Genomic DNA, 21,628 nt, shown 5'->3' with positions numbered 1-21,628 from the left:
ATATGTTTGGAGTAAACAGCAAACACTCATTTTTTTTTAACTGATGTCACAAAATGTTCAAACACATTTAACAAAGCATAAAAATTAAATTGGGTAACTTACTTCCTAAAATCATCAAAATCTTGATTAATATCACTGACAGGCATCTAGTTACACACTGTGTACACACTGAGGAAGACTTGGTCGAAACGTGTTTGTATGTGGTCCTTGCACCTCTTTAATATTAATATTTGTATTTCCAGTATTATCAGGTTGTGGCTGTCAAATATTTTGTCCACAAGAGAGATTAGTAATAATAATGCTGATATCTAGAATAAATCTGCCTGCTTTAGCGGGCAGTGCCAATCAATATATGTCTTTTTTTCCTCAGCTAAGCTTCAGCTAACCCTTCAGACCTTCAACCCTTCACACTCCAGAGCTTGAAATGTTTGAAAATGTTCTCAGGGGCCTCACATGCTCATAGACACAACTTTCCTCATTTGTTGTGCAGAGCTCAGAGCAGCGTGCAATGTTTCAGCATCCTTGAGGCTTGAAAATTACTTACAAATCCTAGATTAATACCATCTAGATTGTTACTTCTCCACTTGTTATTATTCTTTTTCCATTTGTTGATGAGAAATCCCAAAAATCTTCAAAACAACACTTCTTAAACTGTCAGAAGTAATTAGTGTGTGTGTCTGTGTGTGTCTGTGTCTGTGTGTGTGTCTGTGAGTGTGTCTGTGTGTTCTGTGGGCTCTGTTTTCAATTCTTTGAGTTGCAAAACCACTGTTCATTAATAGCCATGAGAACCTTGTTTGGCTGAGAAGTAATGTGAGAGAGAAGAAACATATAAATAAGTATTGATAAACAAAAACACATTTAAACAGTGTATCAGCAATCAAATTTAAAAAAAAAAATCAATTTGTTTTTTATCTTGTGTTCCCCTTGTAAAATTTGTTCCTGCACCCAAAAGGAAGACAGGGCCACACTTACTCTACACTGCACAGTTGTAGTTGCCTCAGCACAAATGTGACGGCACCAGAAGACATTGCAAATATTCAATCCTGCCCATTCCATCTTTGGAGTTGGCAGAAAAATGTATTGTCTGCAACCTCTGATCAGTGATGGAAGCGTGTCCCCTGAATGAACTCAACTAACATGGCTTCTTTTCCCACATGTTCTGATGCAATGCTGATGTTCAGGGTCCAGCAACAGCATTTAAAAAAAAGGTGAACGCCTTTCAGGGACATGTGTTATGAGATTATGATACAAGGCAGACACATATTGTTACTTCAGCTACAAAGATTGTGGAAATTCAAAAGCAATAGCTGATTCCTGGGATTCACATTCGAAACCATTAGTGTGTCCACATCCACATAATGCATGGAATTCTGAAGTTTGCAATTTCATTCTGAAACTTTAAAATATGAAAAAAAAAATCAGGGAATAAAACTTTTGGACTGTTCTAATCATCCAGTATGTGTGACCATATTACAGAAGTCACTCTACAGAATGGTTCACTCTGCCAAACCAAACTACAAACACTGTTTACCGTAATTCTAACAGGTTTGAAAGACATCTATATGCTGCTTCCTTATGGTTGCTGACTAAAAAAAAAAAAAGCAGATGAGCTGTGTTGCGTTTCATAGATACCACATTAAAGCTTTAGGTTGCAGGTGAGGCGCTAGCTAATACAGCAGACCTCTACTTGTCTCCACGCATTCACACTTGTGAGACTTGGCTAGATTAAAGGGGTGAGTGCTTAAAGCTAAACACTGCTTTACTTTCCTCCCACACTTAGCAGCGTACACTGCCCTGCCACTTACACGCAGGTTCACACAGTGGGGGATTTGGTCCAAAACGACACCCCCATATTAACGCGGGAGCTTCTTCAATAGGAGGAAAACTGGCATTAAACCCAACCCTTTCTCTGGAGCTGAGCAGAAATAGCCACCCTCTCGCCGAGCACTCGCAGCAGCGTAACGGTTTGTGTCAGGACAGACAGCATCTTTAGCTCGTCTCTCTATAAACCATAGCCTCTTTTAAGGTTTCCTACCATGATATTATAAGGCAAATGAGTAAGTGCTTACATGCTGTTAAAGACCAGTGCTGAGCAGTGAGAAGCCCCAAGCTGGTGATTACTGAGCTCTGAGGCACATCTGTACTCCAGCTCAACAGAGGAACCGCATGGGGGTGGTGGTGGTGGGGAGGGGGGCGGGAGGATCAAGCAGTTCATTGGCCCCTAAGGCACCCATCCTATTCAAATGCCTCATGATCTGAGTAATTACAGTTTGCTCAAGTCAATAATGTGCCTTTAAAATTGTTGCAGAAGACGTAATTTTGGAACTTGGGTCGGATTAAGAAGACACAGCAGGAAAGTCTAGAATTGATGTCAGCTGGCTGAAATTCCCACCCTTTGCTGTCATACACCCGCCTTCATTCATTCATTCATCTCTTTTTTGAGGAGGTACAGCGCATTGGATTTGGAATTTTCCAAGATAATCTAGTGGTGTGTGACTTGCGATCTCACATATGTGTTAGCAGCCTCAGGTCCTTTGGCTCCGTAACAGTCGTTAAACGACCGTTAGCCCCTCCATGTCTGGAGAACAAAGCCAAGGTGGAACAACAGGAACAGGAACAACGGCTAAAGGCAGTTGTGTGGGACTGGCTTTTTTTTGTCAAAAGACAATTGGAACAGTTGCACTCATCGGGTTACTTACATCAGGGAACAGGAGAACTACTCCCACTCTAGTGCATTTCAAGGGAAATAAATGACTGTGCTGTAGCCTAAGTGTTATTGAGAAGCAAACGTTGTGGAAGTCAAATTAATTCAACTTGTTCTTAGTTGCACTGAAAGACGCAAAGTGCTGCTGAATTAGCATTTACCATTATTCAGAGACACTGTATTAATTAAAGGCTTTACTTAACATTTCCCTTTTGCCAAACATTGAGTCAACACATTGCTATCACGTCTATAAATTATAATGGTGGTTTTCTAAGCATTTATTTGTTTGATGTTGTCTCCATTGAGATTGGAGAGATAGGAACATCGGGACGGTGGTGCCCCAACTTTTTTTTTTTTTAGAAGCTCCTTTAAGAAGAAGACAGCAGCAAGAACAATCCACTATTGTACTTTTAGTCTATTTAAATTTTAAGTTAATTTTAGCTGTAATTACACATTCACTTATACACTTACATATATATACGTATGTGTGTCTTTCTATATTCATTAATAGACATTTTATATCTATGTAATTATTTCAAATTCACCCTGAAACTCATTGTGGCATGTCTGCCACTCTCTCTTTCTCTCTCTGTCTCTCTTTCTCTCTCTCTCCCCCTTCATTTCTTGTATTTCCTTTTTACCCCAATTGGTCTAAGCAGATTAGCGCCCTGCTAACTGCCCGGCTTCTTGACACCTCTTCTCCTTCTCCTCCCCCCAGCTGCAGTTGCAGTCCTTCACACCTCAGCTCCCCATACACAGCCACCCCCCATACCTCCTCTGAACAACACAAAACTCAAACCTTGGAATCCCCCCCCTCCCACCCCCCCAGTCACCCTCCTCCCAGCTAAGGATCACCAGGGACCAAGTGAGGAGGTAGCTCAGGAGGACAAAGGCGAGGAAAGCCACAGCTGCCAGCAGATGCCATCAGCTCCAGGTTGCTCAGGGAGTGTGCGGACCAGCTCAGTGAGGTGGTCCAATACATGTTCAACCTGAGCCTCAGCCTGGACACAGTGCCGGCCCAGTGGAAGGCCTCCTGTGTGGTGCCGGTTCCTAAGATAGCCCATCCTAGTGAACTGAACAATTACAGACTTGTCGTCCTGACCTCCCACCTCATGAAGACCATTGAGAGGATCGTCCTCGGCCACCTCCACACACTGGTGAGCTCTACCCTGGACCCGCTGCAGTCCGCCTATCGTCCTGGGTGGATGATGCCATTGTCTACCTGCTGCATCAGACCCTGACCCACCTGGAGTGCCCAGGGAGCACCGCAAGGGTCATGTTTTTTGACTTCTCCGCTGCTTTCAACACCATCCAGTCATTGCTGGCCGGCGTGGACCAACTCCTGGCTGCTTGGACCATCAACTACCTCTCTGACAGACCACGGTACGTGAGGACAAACGGCTGAGTGTCAGATGTGGCAACCTGCAGCACGGGGGCCCCCCAGGCGACGGTGCTTTCTCCATTCCTCTTCACCCTTTACACGGCGGACTTTAGCTACAACTCCGACCTTTGTCACCTGCAGAAGTTCTCCAATCACTCAACCATTGTACGGTGTGTATCTGAGGGGGACGAGCAAGAGTACAGAAGAGTTGTCTTGGAATTTGTGAACTGGTGTGAGCAGAACCACCTGCTGCTCAACACCAACAAGACCAAGGAGCTTGAGATTGATTTCCGTCAAACCACCCAAACACACACAGCCGCGAACATCCAGGGCTCGGACATTGAGATAGTGGACTCATTGAAATACCTGTGTGTTCATATGAACAATAAACTGGACTGGTCCTCAAATACCACGGCGAGCTACAAGAAGGGCCAGAAGGACAGGAGGAAACTGGACAAACTGGTGAGGACAGCCAGCTCTGTCCTGGCCTGTCCACTGGACTCCATCCAAGAGGTGGCAGACAGAAGACTGTTGGCCAAGCTGACATCCATCATGGACGACACGTCCCACCCCCGGCACTGAGACTGATGCACCCTCAGTGCAAGAAAGAGCTACCGCAGGTCATTCCTGCCTGAAGTCATCAGGCTTTACTGCACTCAATAAAACGCACCCTCTTAACAGCTTTACATTTTTTCCCTAAGGTGCAATACAGTCTTATGTATTGTCAGTATGTAGATAGTTGTAAATTCAACTGTCCATAAAATGTAAATAGTTTTTATTTTCTGTTTATACCGACACATATTTTATTTGTATTTTTTATTGCCTTTATTAATATAATTTTTAATATTTTTGCACTATATACAGTTTTGCTGCTGCAAATGTCCCCACTGTGGGATCAATAAAGGTCTTCTTCTTCTTGAGCCTGCTCTCCTCCTAAAGGGAGTTTTTCCTGGCCACTGTCTCATCTTGCTTTCTTTGGAGGGTTCAGTCGTTTTTTCTTCTCATGTTGTTAAATCTGAATTGGTTGTGTGGATTAATGGTATGGGTGGAGTAACTTTCAGGACGCTGTCCAAAACAGAAATCAGTGTGGGCATATACTGGTCAATGTATGTTATCATCTCCTGGTTTAAGGCAAGTCTGATTTTTAGGCAAAAAAAAGAAAAGAAAGAAACCTCACAGGGAGGGCTGGATGAACAGCATCTGAAATGGGCAGATAACCACTTGTGTTAAAACAGCAACGAAAGCCTATATGAAATGGGAAAATGCAGATGAACAGGCACAGTAAATGGAAAGACCATCCTTTCCTTCACAATAAAATTCATAGAAGCATAAAAGCATCCCACGCATGTAGGCGAGCAGATTTTTTTTCCCTTCATTTATCAGCAGGGCTGGACATCATCCAAATAGTTTCTTCCAACTTATATTCCTACGTATGATTGTGACAGCCACCACAGTGTGGCGTGTCTTTGCAGGAGCTTTTCCTGTCTTTAATGACACTCATGGGAAAAGCCATGAACTCATAATCATAAGAGCGACAACAATAATCAGAGAATTTCGAAGAAATGGCAGCCCCCCTATGAATTTTTGCTCTGATAACAACCCCCTGCACGAAGCGCCGCTGTAATGAAATCATGATTGGCCCTCGGTGGCAACATCAAAACTACACTTAAAGTTGATGTTTCCTCATTCACTGGTCATTTGTGTGTACCACTGAAATGACAGAAGTAGGCATGTACATTAACACTGTCAAGAAGACACTGAGAAGGATGAAGGCAGGTACAGTTTACCATCAGACTGTGAGAAGCCACGAACAGCAAACAGTTCCTTGCTGGAACTTGTCACCAAAAGGTCTTTGGTATAATGGTCGCGATTGACAGAGAGACTTTTTATGACTTTTTTTTAGCACTAATTCCATTTGCTCTGAGCCAAGTGGCATCAGGTTTTGTTAAAAGGGGATCTAAGGCAAGCAACTCAACAATCTGTAAATCCATTGTTAATTTCCCCAATGGGGGATTAATAAAGGCTTTGTTTTGTGCAGCAAAAAGCTATGACAGAAAAATATAATATGGACACATTATTTCTAAATTGGAGTTGGAGTTCACTCACAAAATTAGGCTTACCTTGAGCCTGGCACTTTTGACCAAAAAGCGCCAGTGTGCTGCATATAGGCCACCGATGACAATAGTGGGTCACACTGATATATGGGCTCTGTTTGTAGAATTTGCAGCTTCCACTTGAAGATTTCAAGAGCAGCCATTCGTCTTGTTTGAGAGCCTTACTCAGACCAAAGAGGACAGGCAAGCAAGTATATACACACACACACACACACACACACACACACACACACACACACACACGCGGCATACACATATACATATACACACACACTTCTGTTTTTTCTCTCTCCACACAATATCCCACACCCATGCTGAGAGCCTGACCACCCTCCACCCCCCCTGCTGGCATCTAACAGCGGGCACTACATCACTGTCAGCGTAGACCACCAGGGAACAGCTCTGGGCCACTCTGTTCTCGTCGCGCCGAGCTCTGAGCTCCTTTGTGGCCCAGGCCGGTCGCTGAATTATGGCCAAGCCGAGAGAGGCATATTGTTGAAGGAGACGTTCTAATTTGTTGTCCTTTACAGAAACCAGACAGGTACAAATGGCCCAAGTTGCAGCTGAAAATTGGTCACTTGAAATTGTCATTTCAACTCTGCAAAAGCCGGGGGGATTTGAAGGCTCAACACGCACATCACACATTGTTTCCTTTCCCAGCGCAAATAGGTAAACAATTAATCAATCAATCAATCAAGTTTTATTTTATTTCCATGTGAAGAGTGTTGAAATTACAACATCTGCACATGTTCAATGTTCAAATGGAATGCCTTTCAGCCGGACTATTTGCTTCCCATTTGTATTTCTTTTGTTTTGTTTTGTTTTTTTAATTCTCAGAAATTTCAAAATTCAGCTTTAAAATCAACAAAACAAACAAAGATCATTAGGCCTAAAATACAATTATCACTGGGATTCATCCAACCAGCACAAAGGCTTCCTTGGGGTACAGTGCATCAAACATCAACGACGAAGCCAAGGAAAAATGTGAATGCCTTTCTCACGTCTCATGGAGCCCGATACCTCCTCGAGACCCAAAGGTCAGAGGGCGAGACCAGCTCTTGCAACTTGCTGATGGTTGCCACAACAAGCGGCACCGTGTCAACGACAGCCATCAGACAAGTTTGATGGGTGCCGGAAAAGATGAAGGGGGCCAAAAGAAGAGAGTGGGCGTGTAACGACACTCTCTGTTTTTTCTTCTCCCTCTTTCTCACACTTTGGTGTGCAAACACACTTTTAGGGTCTAAACCTGGAGGACACCTGGAGTATGCCAGGTCACAGGGCCAACTCCCAACATACACAGAATTTTTCAAAGGTTTTCCCAATAAACATTGTAGAAAAGGGTAAACACAAGTGTGCTTACTTACCATTTGTCATTGGTGAAAGTTTGCAGAGCATACATTTTATTTAAAAATAAAAAGCTAGCAAAGTCGTGATGAACAGCGGATGACATGAAAAAGTACAACAGACTTCGGCAAACTCTATTGACACCCTAGTCCATTTCAGTAAAAAAACGCTCTGAAATAACACTAAAAAGTCAATTTCTGAAAATCTGTTATAAACTAGAAACAGACCCATGGAAATTTTGACACACACGCTCATGTTTGCTTCCCTCTTGGGACTTATCAGGTTGACAACTTGTCCTTTCCAGATTTGTCATGTAGCAATCATATGAATATCCGGAAGAAACCAAGCAACAGTAGCCTTGGCTCAAGGTTTCGAGTTTAATATGGTTAACAAATAAAAGGCATCACTGAGCTGATGTCCTATTTCCATGTACAAGCGGTAAGGTAATATTGTCACTGCATAATCAGTCTGTGTTTGGGGTGAGGCCTGGAGAACAATTTCCTCACCCACGAGCAAAGGAAGAAAATGCACTTTAAGAAGAATAAATGAGCCGTATTAGCATTAGCATCTATAGCATTACAATGCCTTGTAACATTTCAATGACCCATGACGTACAGTATCAGGGAATCTCTGATCAGACTGCTTGGACTGCCAGTGGAGTCTGAAATTGTATTAATAATGGTTTTATTTTAACATAGAAGCCATTTCCAAATTCAACAAGACCAATGTCGTGTACTTTCATATAATATGAAATTGATGTCCTCGGTGCATCAACCTGAAACCGAGACATGCCATATGAAGAGAGTAACTAACCACTTGAATTATAAGTCCCTGTGACCCCTCAGCTTTCATGGAGTCTAATCTGTCTCTGACCTGGCCGGCAAGGGCTTGGGAAAGGTTGCGCCAAAGGTCAAGGTTGGCTCGACCACAACTGTCTGCCACGGGCGAGTGGCTGACCAACATTCAAATGTGTCATGTCATGTGTAATGAAGCCTGCCGAGTCATGACCTAAGATGTTATTTAAAACAGTTGCTGTGGACAACTTCAAGAATGTTGCACAAAGTGTATTTCTTCAATCCTGCTCGGTACTAAATCACACGTGGCATGCTAATAACAAGGTTAGCTATCATAAAACATTTGCAGGGAACATTTATCCAACACTGACATCATCCATGACTCTTAGATTTGGCCCAAATCGTGAACTGACAAGTACGAAGCATGCAGAATTCTGCAGACAATGTAGTACAAGTTTTATGGTAGAAAAACTGATCCAGGAATCAGTCAACACAGTGCAGCATATATGTTGAAGTTGAGGTACTAAAATGATATGTTGCATATCCAGGCCTTGGGTGGTTTACAAAGTGATTGAGGATCGGTTATTCAACTTGCAACTTGATTGCAAACAGTGTTTGTGGTCAACAGTTAAAAATTGTGCACTTAAAACTTTTTTGCGAAGGAAAAGCAACCATCACAATTTATCAAACATACCACATGAGAGCAGCGATGTTGTATCATTTAGAGATTGTGGCACTAATGCCATACATTTATTGCTGAACCTCCTCTTCCCCACAGATAATGACAAGTTCGCAAATTTCACTGTCTTGCCAGTGCTGCAACATGCTGAACGAATCCAGCGTCGAATGCAAACAGAGCTTTGATCCGGTACGCGATAGACGCAGCAACTGGCGCAATATTATGACGTAGCGCACATAAGACAAAACGTCATCACGTAGATTAGCGTGTTGATGCGGGGTCTGGCTTTCCCACTGCAAGCTGATTGAAGCCGAGCCAATTAAAACCGATTTTACCCCTAGTCGCTTGCCAGGTTGTTTGACGTGGGTTGACGTGGATCGGTGAGCCTTTCCCACTGCCACCAAATGCCGATTGTTAGCGGGTATAAATGAGTTTTTTGGCCAATGGGAAAGGGTCTTAAGACCGGACAGCATATTAAAATGCTGAGTTTCTCTTTGGGAGTGACTAGGACGGACAGGATCAACACTGAGGACATCAGATAAACACGGCATGTTAGACGTTTCGGAGATAAAGGCAGAGAAGTCACACTGAGATGATTTGGAAGAGGAACAGTGAACGTATTAGGAGAAGGATGCTGAGATTGGAACTGGCAGACAGGAGGCCTATAGAGGAAGAGCAGAGAGGAGATTTATGAATGTGGCGAAAGCATGAAGGTTTTTGGTGTGAGAGAAGAGTTGGGCGAGGATAAAGTTAAATGGAGGCAGATGGTTTGCTGTGCCAACGCCTCCTACCCCCAAAAAAGGAAAAAGACATTTTTTTTTTGCCTCATCGAAACAGTCAAGGATTCCAAAAGTAAACCTGTAAACCAGCTTGGTGACTACTTTACCAGCCCACAGCTGGCAGTGTAGGTGTGTGACATATGAGAAAGACATTAACAGTACCGGTGTAATGCAGTAAACCACTTCAAGTGGTGAGCAGCTCTGAACTTGTACTCCATAGGGCGAGAGAGCCTGGGGAGCGTCATGGATGACAGCCCCTCCCCTGCCCTACCACTTGCACCCACCCACCCACCCACCCCACATTCACATGAGCAAAGAGGATTGGGGTCAAGCAGCAGAGCGACCTAAGATGAGAAGCCCTCAAAAGAAGAAAGAGACAAAAACTCCTCCCTCCACTTCACTACCGTTCCAATCAGGGAGCATTACATCGGAAATGACATCCTTTTATGTCCCTTGAAAAATGCGAGACGGCTTCATTTCCCTCAGTGACACTGTCTGATTAAACACAGCAACTAACAACTGGGTTTAATTGATGCGGATTTACAGTAGAAAATCTCTATCTGTGAGTCATCTATCCATCCCGCTCTGTGCCTAATACCGTCGCGCCCCGGTCATCATTTAACGGCTGAATCCTGCTTCCATCTGCTTGGTTTGGATGTAAAAAAAACAAAAAAAGAAAAAAAAAGCCGATTTTGAGTTTGTCTGGGCAGCACAGTCAGGGCTGACACTGCTGGTGAAAGAAATATAAAGGAGTGGACTGAAAAACAAGTTGCTGACACTTTTCCTGTATTTTTTAATCATCTTCACAAAGCATACCAACTATTTATTTCTGTAACCTTTTCAAACATTCATTCACTTCCCAATTACTTTTGACAAAAACAATCTATCTTTCCAGGACTTCACAGTGACTCCTACCACTCTCACCCTGGAGTCTCCAAAGAACACATTCACATTGTTCTTGTCTCTCTGGCGCTCACCAGCCGAGCCAACCTCTCATACAATACGTTATCTTTTGGCTTCTCGTTCTGTAGTGCACCACTGGAAACCCCTGATATTCTCGGGTGACTTCTCACTCTTAAGCATTGTTTTTAATCCCACCCTAATCCCTTCCTCGAGTCTGCCACTGCATCCAGCAGGCCTGAATGGCTCTCTCCTCATTTAAACGCAATCTAAATATTATGTGTGGAGACTGATGGAAAGCAGGGCCTCGACCGCCTTGTTAAGCCACACAGCAAACAACAACAGACTGAGAAGAAGGGACAGAGTTTTCCTGTCTGGTGCACATTTCATTTTGTTTTATGTTATTCATTCAACTTTCATTACTCTTCCAGCATTGCTCATTCTACATCCATTTAAATGCAGAGTGAATGTCCAGCACTGGCTAAAAACTCACACTTGGGAGATGAGCAAAAAAAAAAAAAAAAAAAAAAAGACATTGAGAAGTAAAGAACAGATCCAAGAGGCCATCCCAGCCCATTCAGATGCAACTGCGACCCAATCGCATTGTGTTCTCCGAGCGCTTTTAAGAGAACGGCTCAAGCGCAGTTTAATTGTGAGTGGGAGCTAGCCTAATGAAAGGAACAATGTGAAGATTAGCAGTGCTGGTCGGGCAGCTCAAACTTCATCCTGGCTTTAATTGCCGCCAACATGAAGAGATGTCGAGGCACGGCAAACAGAGGACAAAAGAGTAGAGCTGGTTAAGAAGGAGGAGGTAAGAGGAGGCAGGAAGACTACATGATAAATGGAGGTGTGGCTTTTATTCAGGCGACCCATGTCCATCTGGCCAAGGCGGGTGTGGGACGTGTAATGGAATGCAGCAGAACTGGTAGGCCAGAGAGTTCACGTACCTCACAAACCGCAAACGGAAGCAAAGCCTGTAGTAATTATGTAGTCTGTGTGGTTTTGAAAAGTGTGAACTGGTCATTAAAATCAATCAAGTGGCCAAGTATGAAGACACAAGCAACGCGACAAAAATGCTGTTGTTGATGTTGGCTCCAATACAAAAACCCCAGTTAGCAACCCGCTAAGAGGTTTGTCCCAAAGTTCACACCACGTAGCTTTATGACACTGGAGTTCACCTCCAGCACCTCCACAACTGCCTACAGCCTTTCCCCTGAGCTAACGCTACAACCTCAGCACCACTCGTGATATCTGAAGATGGCGTTCCCTTTATTTAATTGACAGGTAAAAAAAAAAGTGCAAACAGCATTAGATTTCAAGGTTTTAGCCATTTTCCTGAAAAATGACACACTTGCTCAAGGGTAAAAAAAAAAAAAACACAATAAAAAAAACAACAACAGAGACCTGAGTCAATGATGTTTAAAGTCAGGGAGGATTAGCCAGGCTAGCTCCAACCTAAAGAGTGAGTCCACCAAATTAGAGAAAAATAGTTGTGTTACTATATCCAATGGATATCCAATAGTTAATCAGCCAAAACCACCCCAGTTGTAACTGAGGATAAACGGAAAACTGAGTGTAAAACATCTTTTAAACAGACACCAAACAGCAAGTGAGTGGAATTAAAATGTGATACAGACGCCTTTATATCGCATGTCTACAGTCTCTGGTGCAGCCTGCATTGACAGTGACACACTTGGAGCTGGTTTGGACAGCTAAACTCGCAGGCCAGCGAGACTGCTGGCATTGTCACTTTAGAAACCAGTGTGGGCAAGTGTCGCCTTCTTTGGCAGCTGCCCTGTCAACAACAAGCTGACAAATTTACATCCTTGAAGGCATTTCAAAGGCAGCCGATGTGACAAATATGCACCAGTGATCCATCACTCCTGCTAGCGTTGCCCTCTGTGATCAATGTGCTGTGTGTGTTTGTCATGTGCGCCGGCAAGACAAGCGCTTCTGGTGAATTATGGCCTCCCTTCGTGTGCCACCACTTGAAAGAGTAGCACTTGTGTCCTCCTCTTTTCTCGCCACAATTTATTCACTCCTTCCCCTTTTGTTATCCGGATGAGTCTTTTAAAAAAAAAAGTGCCCAAAGCCTCTGTAGACAGGTTATTTCATTCGGCAGTGACGTATGGTGACCATTTGCCCACATTATTGCCAATGTCTGTAGAGCAGTGGTTCTCAACTGGTGGAGTCTCAGGACCGAAAAGGACCGATAATTGTTTTCCTTATCACGACCCAAATTTATTCCACAGCACTCAAATTTATTTCGCAAAAATAAAAACGCTTGCCCACTTTCTTTCATGTGTATTAAATAAATTATTACATTTTTGTTAAATTAAATTGTCTGTCCTGCAAAGTAAATAGAAACATTTTATCTATTATGTATACATATATATATATATATATATATATATATATATATATATATATATATATATACATATGTATATAAATATATATATATATATATATATATATATATATATATATATATATATATATATATATATATATATATATATATATATATATATGTATATATATATATATACATATATATATATATATATATATATATACACATATACATATATATGTAATATCCCTTAAAAAAAAAAAAAAAGGGTTGGCGGGCTGCCCACATAGCCGGAACCCATTCCAAACAGTTCCGTGACCTACTTTTGGGTTGCGACCCACCAGTTGAGAAACACTGCTGAAGAAGACAGTAGATGCAAATTGTCATTCCACTGATTACAGGGCTTCCTTCATGGATCCATGGAATTTTCACTGAAGCAATGGAACACAACCTCATTTAGCCCGAACTGAATAAAACTGTGAAATGAAAACCACTATTAGCACCGGCTGCGCTCAGAACAGCCACAGAAGTTACACGCTGACACTTACAAGTCCGGCGCAGGTCGATATGGCTGCCGAGGAGGTCGACCGGTTCCTGATAAATCCCTGATACAGGCAGTCGTGAAAGGCAACGTCGTCCGGCAGCGTGCTGATACCGTCCGAGTCGAGCGTCTGCACGGTGAAGCCGGGGCCGACCACCGAGGACGGGTGCAGGTCCAGGTGCACGTCTTGCCCAAAGGCCGAGAAGCGGTAGTGCAGGGACGAGGGAAGCGACCTCCTGCTGCGATGGTGATGACCCCTGCTGGTCATGTCGTGGGTCAGGTACTCTCCCTCAGAGTCAACCTCCACGGGCGTTACAAACATGTAGTCTGAAGGACAAGAAAGAAAAGACAGCAGGTGGTCACACGGAAGAGTTAAGCGTGAATGAAAACTTTTTTTTTTTTTTTAGGCGTTTCCTCTTTTATATGCCGTGATTGATTTGATTACTTTGGCAAACACTGCCAAGCGCCCTGCCTTCTCTCCGTCCCCGAGGTATTTTTGATCCTCTTCCAAATTCTATTGGCCATTGAGTGCAAACATCTCCATCCAGCTCTTGTTTCTATATGTCAGAGGAGAGTTACAGCAGCGAGGGGGGGAAAAAAAGAGTCGCTTTTGGGCGGCCCTTGACTTTGACTGATGTCTTCATGAACCCCATCATTTAATCCGACACTTTATAATGGACATCATCCGTCTTATTCAGTTTTATTTGAAATGACACAAATCATCATCACGGAGCTTTTACAACGGATAAACAAGTAAAAGAGTCATGGCTGCACTCTGGTTGTCAACACTTCGTATGGATCACAGACTGTTCCAGGTCCACTTAACCTCCTGAGAATTAAGCTCTTGTTATGTTTTTGTCCGAGCTTTTTGGGAATAGAAAGACCAAAGTTTGTTCGCTACACTTTTTAATAACTCCCACTTCTAATAGCTAAGCATGTGAGTGCTCAGCATCCCAAGATGTTAAATATACACACAGTGGTGAAGAAGTTTTTGGACACTTCATGCATTTGTAAAGTTCTGTATTGTGCCAAGTGTCAGCCTTTAGTCTCCAAGTGCAGTTTATTAGTGCAGTCACCAACATTTACCCACTGCTCACACCCGGAAGTTTCAGCAGGATGACATCCCTTAGAAACGCATCCAGAGGGCAAGAACGACAGGAATTTTGTTTTCTTATTTTCATCTTTTTAAAAAATCAAAAACAAAACCATTTTCATTTGTATGTGTGCGTGTGATGCAGCCAAACTTTTTGTAATTCTCACAGAAAAAAAGTATAGAATAAATACTTCATGACAATGCTTGGGATTGAGTAAAAATGTAAAGGTTGTTTGGGAAAAAAAAAAAAACTATACTGTAAGTATGACAACCATAGACTTCAGTTGTTTCAGTGTTATTTCAGGAAATTAGAACTGGAACATTACAAGCAAATGATCCAGCAAAAGCAAGAGTGTGAACTGTCTTGTCCTTTACAGCTGGAGCGATCAACACGTTGCCATCACTCCATCACACTCTATCACATTCCCCGCCGGACGCAAAACAAGAGCACCGAATTCAAAACACATACAAAAAGAAAAGCCAAGCAATGTAATAATCGGTCACTCAGTTGCCTCACACAACTCACTGGACTCATGTCGTCTCTACAAACATGGATCCCAGCCAGCTGGAAGAAAGGTCCACGGATGGATGTGAGAACACGAGACGAGCACTCACCGTGATTGAACCCGGGGCTCCCGCCGGACGAGTCGCTGGCAGATGAGACGATGTGGGAGGCGTGCGAGCAGTAAACGTGCAACGTCTGCAGAAAATCGAGAGGAGAGGAAGAAATGAACGAGCAGGTAGCAACAGGTCGCAACGAGAGGCGCTGACCAAAAAAAAAAAAAAAAAGGTGAAAGTTGGGAACTTGGTGAAGCAATGACAACGCAACTTGAGTCTGACGCGAGTTCACGAGTGCTTGTCTGTGACTTTTTCCCACCGCAACCCGGTGCTTGTTGCAGCAGGGCGGGCACCGCTGTGTGGTGCAAATAAATATTTCCCCTGTTTGTTTGTTTTTTTGTTTTTTTGTTCTTGCGCGTGATGGTGAATGAGGTGAGTGTACAATCAAATGTATGCCGTGCCACGTGCCTTGATGATATTCCAGTATAAGAGGGTGAACCGGAGCTGAGCCGGAGTGCAGCCAACGAGCGGGATGAGTAACGTCCATGTCAGGCGGAAAAGGCAATCCATGGTGGTGGTGGTGGTGGTGGTGGTGGTGACGGCAGACCGCGCAGACGGTTACCTCCAGGACGGGCGCAAAAGTAGCATTGACCTGCGGTGGCGCATAATGCACCGCGCACCATGCATCGCTCAGCTCAGCGGGGCTCCGGCATCCACGGGCGGGCGCGTCTCTCAGGTGAAGTCTGCAGGCTGCAGCAGCCGGTGAGGCGCGGCGCGGGCGCAGCGCGCACTCATGAGTGCATGCGTGTTGTGTGTGTGTGTGTGTGTGTGTGCGCGCGTGTGTTTGTGTGTCGCGGATCACCGGTTGGTGCGCCGACTGAGCGCAGAGTCCGGCTCAGTGAGTGCCGGCCTGCGGGATGGAGTGCAAGTCAGCAGCCGGCAGCCAATCAGCGCGCAGCATCATTTACCACACGGAGATGAAAGAAGAAGGGATTCTCCTCCTGACTGACGCTGCCGCCGCCTTCAAGTGCCGTTCGTAATTTTCCACTTCCAAAGTTTTTTTTGTTCCCCGCTTCCGAACATTTCTGGTTCCCCGTTTGGTTTTCCGAAAACTTAATTTCGTTACAGTTGATTGTGTGCTTTTTGTGTTGTTTTCGCATGAGTCTAATGATTGTTACGAGAATTATTATTATTTTTTTTTTTAAAGAAAGAAAGTGAGCGTCCACACCTCAACAGTTACCACCCTGTCATATTTTAACGTGAGTTAGAGCGAGTGAACATGGAGACATTCACTCAGTACCCGTGCTGTTTCGTCACATTTTTTGTTGTTGATTGAACTCATTTCGTTGCAGAAAATCTAATAAACGTTTTGAATTTCAAGTGAAAATTCAGTTGTGCAAAAAGTTGTTTGCACAATGAAATTTTGTTAAAGAGCAGATTAGGATTTTTACTATCTTTATGAAAGCAATTTATTCAAGCAATTGTTAATGGAACTTCTTCTGTGTGCAAACTGCAGACCGTGTAGGGATATTCATTTGTAATTCAAGATTTAAAAAAATTACAGAAATCTCAAATACAGCTCCAGTTCAGTCTGACCTCCTTGCCAATCAAATGTACACATCAAAAATAAACTGCAGTAATGTTTGGCAAGTGAGTAATCAATATTATCAAATTGCCACAATTACTGGACATATATGTACACAGTGGTTAGCACTGCCACAACGGAAGGTTGCGGGTTTGACCCTTTGTTTGACTTCTTTGTTGAGTTTGCATATTCTTCCACATTCCAAAATCATACATGTGAGGAGAACTGTGAACCCTAAATTGTCCGTATGAGTGTGTGAAATGTGTGAGTGTGAATGGCTGTTAGTCTTTCGATGTGTCCCAGCGATGATCTGGCGTCTAGCCCAAGGTTTAGCCCCGCCTTCGCCCCATGACACCTGGGATAGGCTCCAGCAGACTCCCGCAACCCTGAGTGGAGGAGTAACAGGGTGTAGAAGTTGAATGGACATATATATGGCTATACTGAATTGTTACTTAAACATATCTGTTGAACTACATCTCAATGTCTCACTGATTTCTGAAAGGCTTTGAGTTGCAAACATTTAAATTCCAGATGTTGTGGATGCATTAGCTGGCTTGAACTCACCGGTGGGATTGAAACAGTGCTAATCCAGGCCAAATGCAGGCACGTTGTGTTCGAGTGTCATAAATCCAGATCGCTCTGCTGAGGTGTGACACTTCACTGGCTCATGTTGTTACAGCATGGATGTAATCCTGATTGTCAGGAACAGGTGGAGCTTTTTCCTTTTGGCCTTGACGAACACCTGGAAAATCTGCTGGAATGTGCAGAAAGACACAGCCTGCACTTTAAACGCCGGGTTCGTCCACACAGTAACCTCTCAGTGCTCCCATGGGACTCATGACTTTCTGCCCTCGTTAATTGTGTCTTTAACTGCAGTATGACTCAATCATTCAAGGGGCTTAGGGCAAGTTGTGAAGCGCTTTGCTGACATTGGCATTATCACTTCTTAATAGGACTAGCTGTCATAGATCCCAAATTAAATCAACACAACAATTGAGGTCCTCTTGGGTGGGGATGGAAATGGGCACTGATAGTGCGGTGCCACCAGCTCGACACATCATCAATACAATACAATATAGAGAATAAATATGCATTGATGACATATCTTAAAAAGGTTTCCCCCTTTGTTGATCCCATCTTTGCATCTATGTTCAGTTGTTGCAATTGTAGATGTATTTGGACAAAATTAAAAGTTAAAGATACTGCTTAAATTCAAAGACAGGTGGATTCTGAAGGCAAAACACCTGCTATAACTTCAAATAAATAATTATAATGGATTGTGGCTTTTCAAGGACACAACGCGTTTTACATTGAACCCATTATTCATTCACACCACATTCACACTGGTGGTGGTTGAGCTACATGTGTAGCCACAGCTGCCAGACTGGGGCAGACTGACGGAAGCGTAGCAGCCCCTCTGACCACCACCCAACTTCCACCCACATTCATACGAGGCAATGTGGATTCAGTGTCTTGCCCAAGGACACAACAACAGACTTGGATGGAGCAGGATTTGAACCTCCAACCTTTCCATCATTGGACAACCCGCTCTACCACATAATGTCCCAGCATACAAAAGGCGCCCCTCATCTCAGAAAACATGATTTTCAGAATCACGTGCCGTCATACCAGGGCTTTCCAAAGAGGGTGCTGTGACAGCAGGCCAGGGGTGCCGTGAAATAATTAGATAATGATTGGAATTTTCCTATGTGACTTACAAAATGATATTATTTAGACATTGAACACAATGGGACTGCTCTTCCATTGTCAAGGTTGTGAGTTGCTGTGCAATTATCTCCTTTTTGACACTGTGGCTCTTCCCCTGGTCCACCTTGGCCAAACTGTTTGTCAGTGCATACATTGCTACGCAGAAAAACAACAACTCGTGGAAAGTCAGTGAGGCTGATGTGGTTCCTGTGCTTTGATTCCGTTCAGTGTTTTTCTTAGCGTTGACACTTGTCTCAGTGCCCTCCTTGAAGCCTGAGTGAACAGGGTCCATGTTGACACAAGACGTGCTTATTTATGGCCTGATAAGCCAACTGTCTAAAGCCCTTAGCATCCTCCTTCCCTCTCTCCCTTTGCTTATTAATGCTTCCCCACCACTTGTGCTGTTTGTTCTCAGAAAGCAGTGGGATGTATCTGGTTGCAGCTGGAAACAACAGTTTGTTTGGGTTTTTTTTTTCCTAATTTTCTTCTGAGGCTGGGCACCATTCAGAGAAAAGATTCTTCTGTCATAAAGTTTAAATTCAAGTCTCACTGATTGTCCCATCCAAAGGGATGTGAAGTGTGCCCTCCACATTCCTTCCCAAGACGAACCCTGAATAGTGAGTGCCAAGTAAGGAGGCACACTACTACAATTTTTATAGTCTTTGGCATGACCCAGCTGGGGATCTAACCCAGCCGGGTCAGCTGGGATCACTAGAGTAACCATGCTCAGATGGGATCACTAGAACCTGGCATCTTGCAGACCTTGAAGACCTCTCATTGTCTCTGTTTTCAAACAGCTTGAACATTGCTGTACAAATGAGAGTTGCTTCGAAAGAAATGATGTAGTGGCTATGAGTAGCAACAACATCGACGATGCAGTAGTGGCTGTTTTGCCAAAACTGGACAATATATGCATGGTAAATGAGCGCATTGAGCCGCACTAATGGCCGTAATCTTGCAGAAATACATTTGAGCTGTCACCATCTGGCAGTGAAGACGACCGGTTTGCCTATTTCGGACATTGAGGACAGATCGTAAAGCCATCGTCCATTTCCAAGTCTGAATGTGTCTCACATTCCAAACACTGAACGTGTCAAGGGCTCTGTCTGACAGGTCAGGGTAGGATGCCGGAGATTAGAAGGTTAAAAACCACAAGGAAAACCTTCAAGCTGAGATGGATTTACTGACTGGAAAAAAAATACACCTACATATTCATACCAATAGCAGGGAAGCCAGCCATGTAAATTAAATAACTTTGACATAGAGTTCCCAATTTGCATCACATGCTTGTTTTTGGACTTTGGGAAGAAGTCGGAGAACCCGGAGAAACCCATGCAGACTCAGGGAGAACATGCAAACTCCACACAACCCCAGGCTGGGATTGAACCCACAACCTTCTTGCTGTGAGGTGACGGTAACCACAGCACCATCAGGTGGGCATGTACCAATGTTTCTGTATTAACTTGCACAATGGTCTTTGTGTCAATGGATTTCCTTCATGTAGCCATATTGACAAGATGTATGGAATACGGTACTCAAAAGGGTGAAGTTCCATACAGATTTTCAGTTTTCCTTTTACTGAGCTACTAGCACACCAGCAGCATCATAATTCTGTTTGACCTACATGGAGAAGAACCTTGATCGGCTTCATATGATACATCTAGGTTCACCAAGCCATTTACAACACTTTGGGAGGTTTCATTCCGCCCTAAAAATGGCTGCTGTGAAAATGTATCTACAGAACCTCCATGTGAAACGATAGCACTTGCATCTCAAGTGACATTTTAATGAACATCAGTTGATCGTGATAGTGTGATATGAAGTCCCTAAAGGAGCACAGTGCATTCCATGTTCAATTCTTTTCCAAACCAGTGTCACGCTACTGGAAGATGCGACACAGCCGCTAACTAAAGTGCATTATCTCCTGCAAAATTCTTTCTTGGCCTTATGGACACACTCACTGGTCCACTGTGACTCCCAGACACTGCTCTCACTTATCATATACAGAGGTTTTTCAGTCCACGGGACACGACATGACATGAGGCTTCGGCTTTTCCAGAGTTAACAGCAGAAGGTGCAGGACCAGCCTCAGATGCTCCTACCTCCTTGCCCCGTGCTCTCCTCCTGCATCTGCGCCTCATTTCAGACCTTATAATTTGCCCGCCGCTGCCTGTGTCCTCGAGACTTTCTGTGGTGAGTTTCAGATTATTTCTGGCTGCTCAGCAGTTGCCACGTCTGCCTGCTCGTAAAGTCACGTCTCATCCTTTGCGTCCCCGTGTGTGCAGGTAGACGGCTCCCATTCGGGCAGAGCCCAAAAAGTGCACGCAAATGGATTTGAGAAAACTCCATGCCAAGCCGTGCCAGCCCTGGGTGTCTCTGTGCATATGTGATGTCAGCATCAGTAGTGTTGCTGATTGCCTCGTCTTTCTTGCAGCAGTTTTTCTTAACTCAGTATATATAGCATAAGCCCTCCCTTCGGCATCAAAGGCATGAAAGCTGATAGCCCAGCACACAGGTGCTCCACGTCCATGTCTGAAGCGGCATCCGCAACAGCTCTCATGTGCAGAAGTTGGATAGAAGCTGCAAAGTGAGGTTATGGGCCTCGAAGGAAATGTGACCTGACATGAGTGTCTCAGTGAAGAAGTTGACCGTTGTTTTCGTGGAATTTTCATGAAATACAAATCCAAGCCACAAGCACTGCAGCAGCACCAATAAAAATGAAACATCCACTCATTACTACGCACGGTGAAATAATAATGAATAGTTCAACGGACAATGCAAGAGGGACAAAGCCTTCCTTCAAGCATTAAAAGTGATGATGTGCGCGTGATCACTCTGTTTTAAGCTCGGACTCTCATGACTTGGGATTGTTGGCTTAGGAATCGACTGTGGAGCTGCGAAAGTACAAAAATAGCAAGAAAGGAAAAGAAGAGAAAGAGCTGTTATCCCTCCCATTTTTCAACTTTAATTTTGTTTCTTCAATCTTGAAAAAACATGGATTTGAGCTATTTATTGTGTCTCTGAATGCACAATGTATAACATATCACAGTGGGTCAAACCGCCTCGACGCAACCACATAGGTGGTCATGCTGA

The 21,628-nt window shown here is 43.7% G+C and overlaps 1 protein-coding gene across 1 annotated transcript in view; it reads right to left on the bottom strand.

Annotated features, from left to right (window-relative positions):
* adamts18 (ADAM metallopeptidase with thrombospondin type 1 motif, 18) overlaps positions 1-16,509 on the bottom strand; it is a 59,630-nt gene extending 43,121 nt beyond the window's left edge. Inside the window, exons 1-3 of the mRNA XM_076028416.1 lie at positions 15,712-16,509; positions 15,301-15,385; positions 13,600-13,919 (exon numbers count right to left, since the gene is read on the bottom strand). Coding sequence (XP_075884531.1) covers positions 13,600-13,919; positions 15,301-15,385; positions 15,712-15,813 — 507 coding nt within the window. The 5' untranslated portion in view covers positions 15,814-16,509. The remainder of the gene's footprint in view (positions 1-13,599; positions 13,920-15,300; positions 15,386-15,711) is intronic.
* Positions 16,510-21,628: the final 5,119 nt, after the last annotated feature.

This window comes from Nelusetta ayraudi, unplaced genomic scaffold (genome assembly GCF_046127955.1).
Source record: "Nelusetta ayraudi isolate G7.1 ecotype Tasmania unplaced genomic scaffold, CSIRO-AGI_Nayr_v1 ptg000023l, whole genome shotgun sequence".
Lineage (NCBI taxonomy): Eukaryota > Metazoa > Chordata > Actinopteri > Tetraodontiformes > Monacanthidae > Nelusetta > Nelusetta ayraudi.
This window is presented reverse-complemented; position numbering and strand designations above follow the sequence as displayed.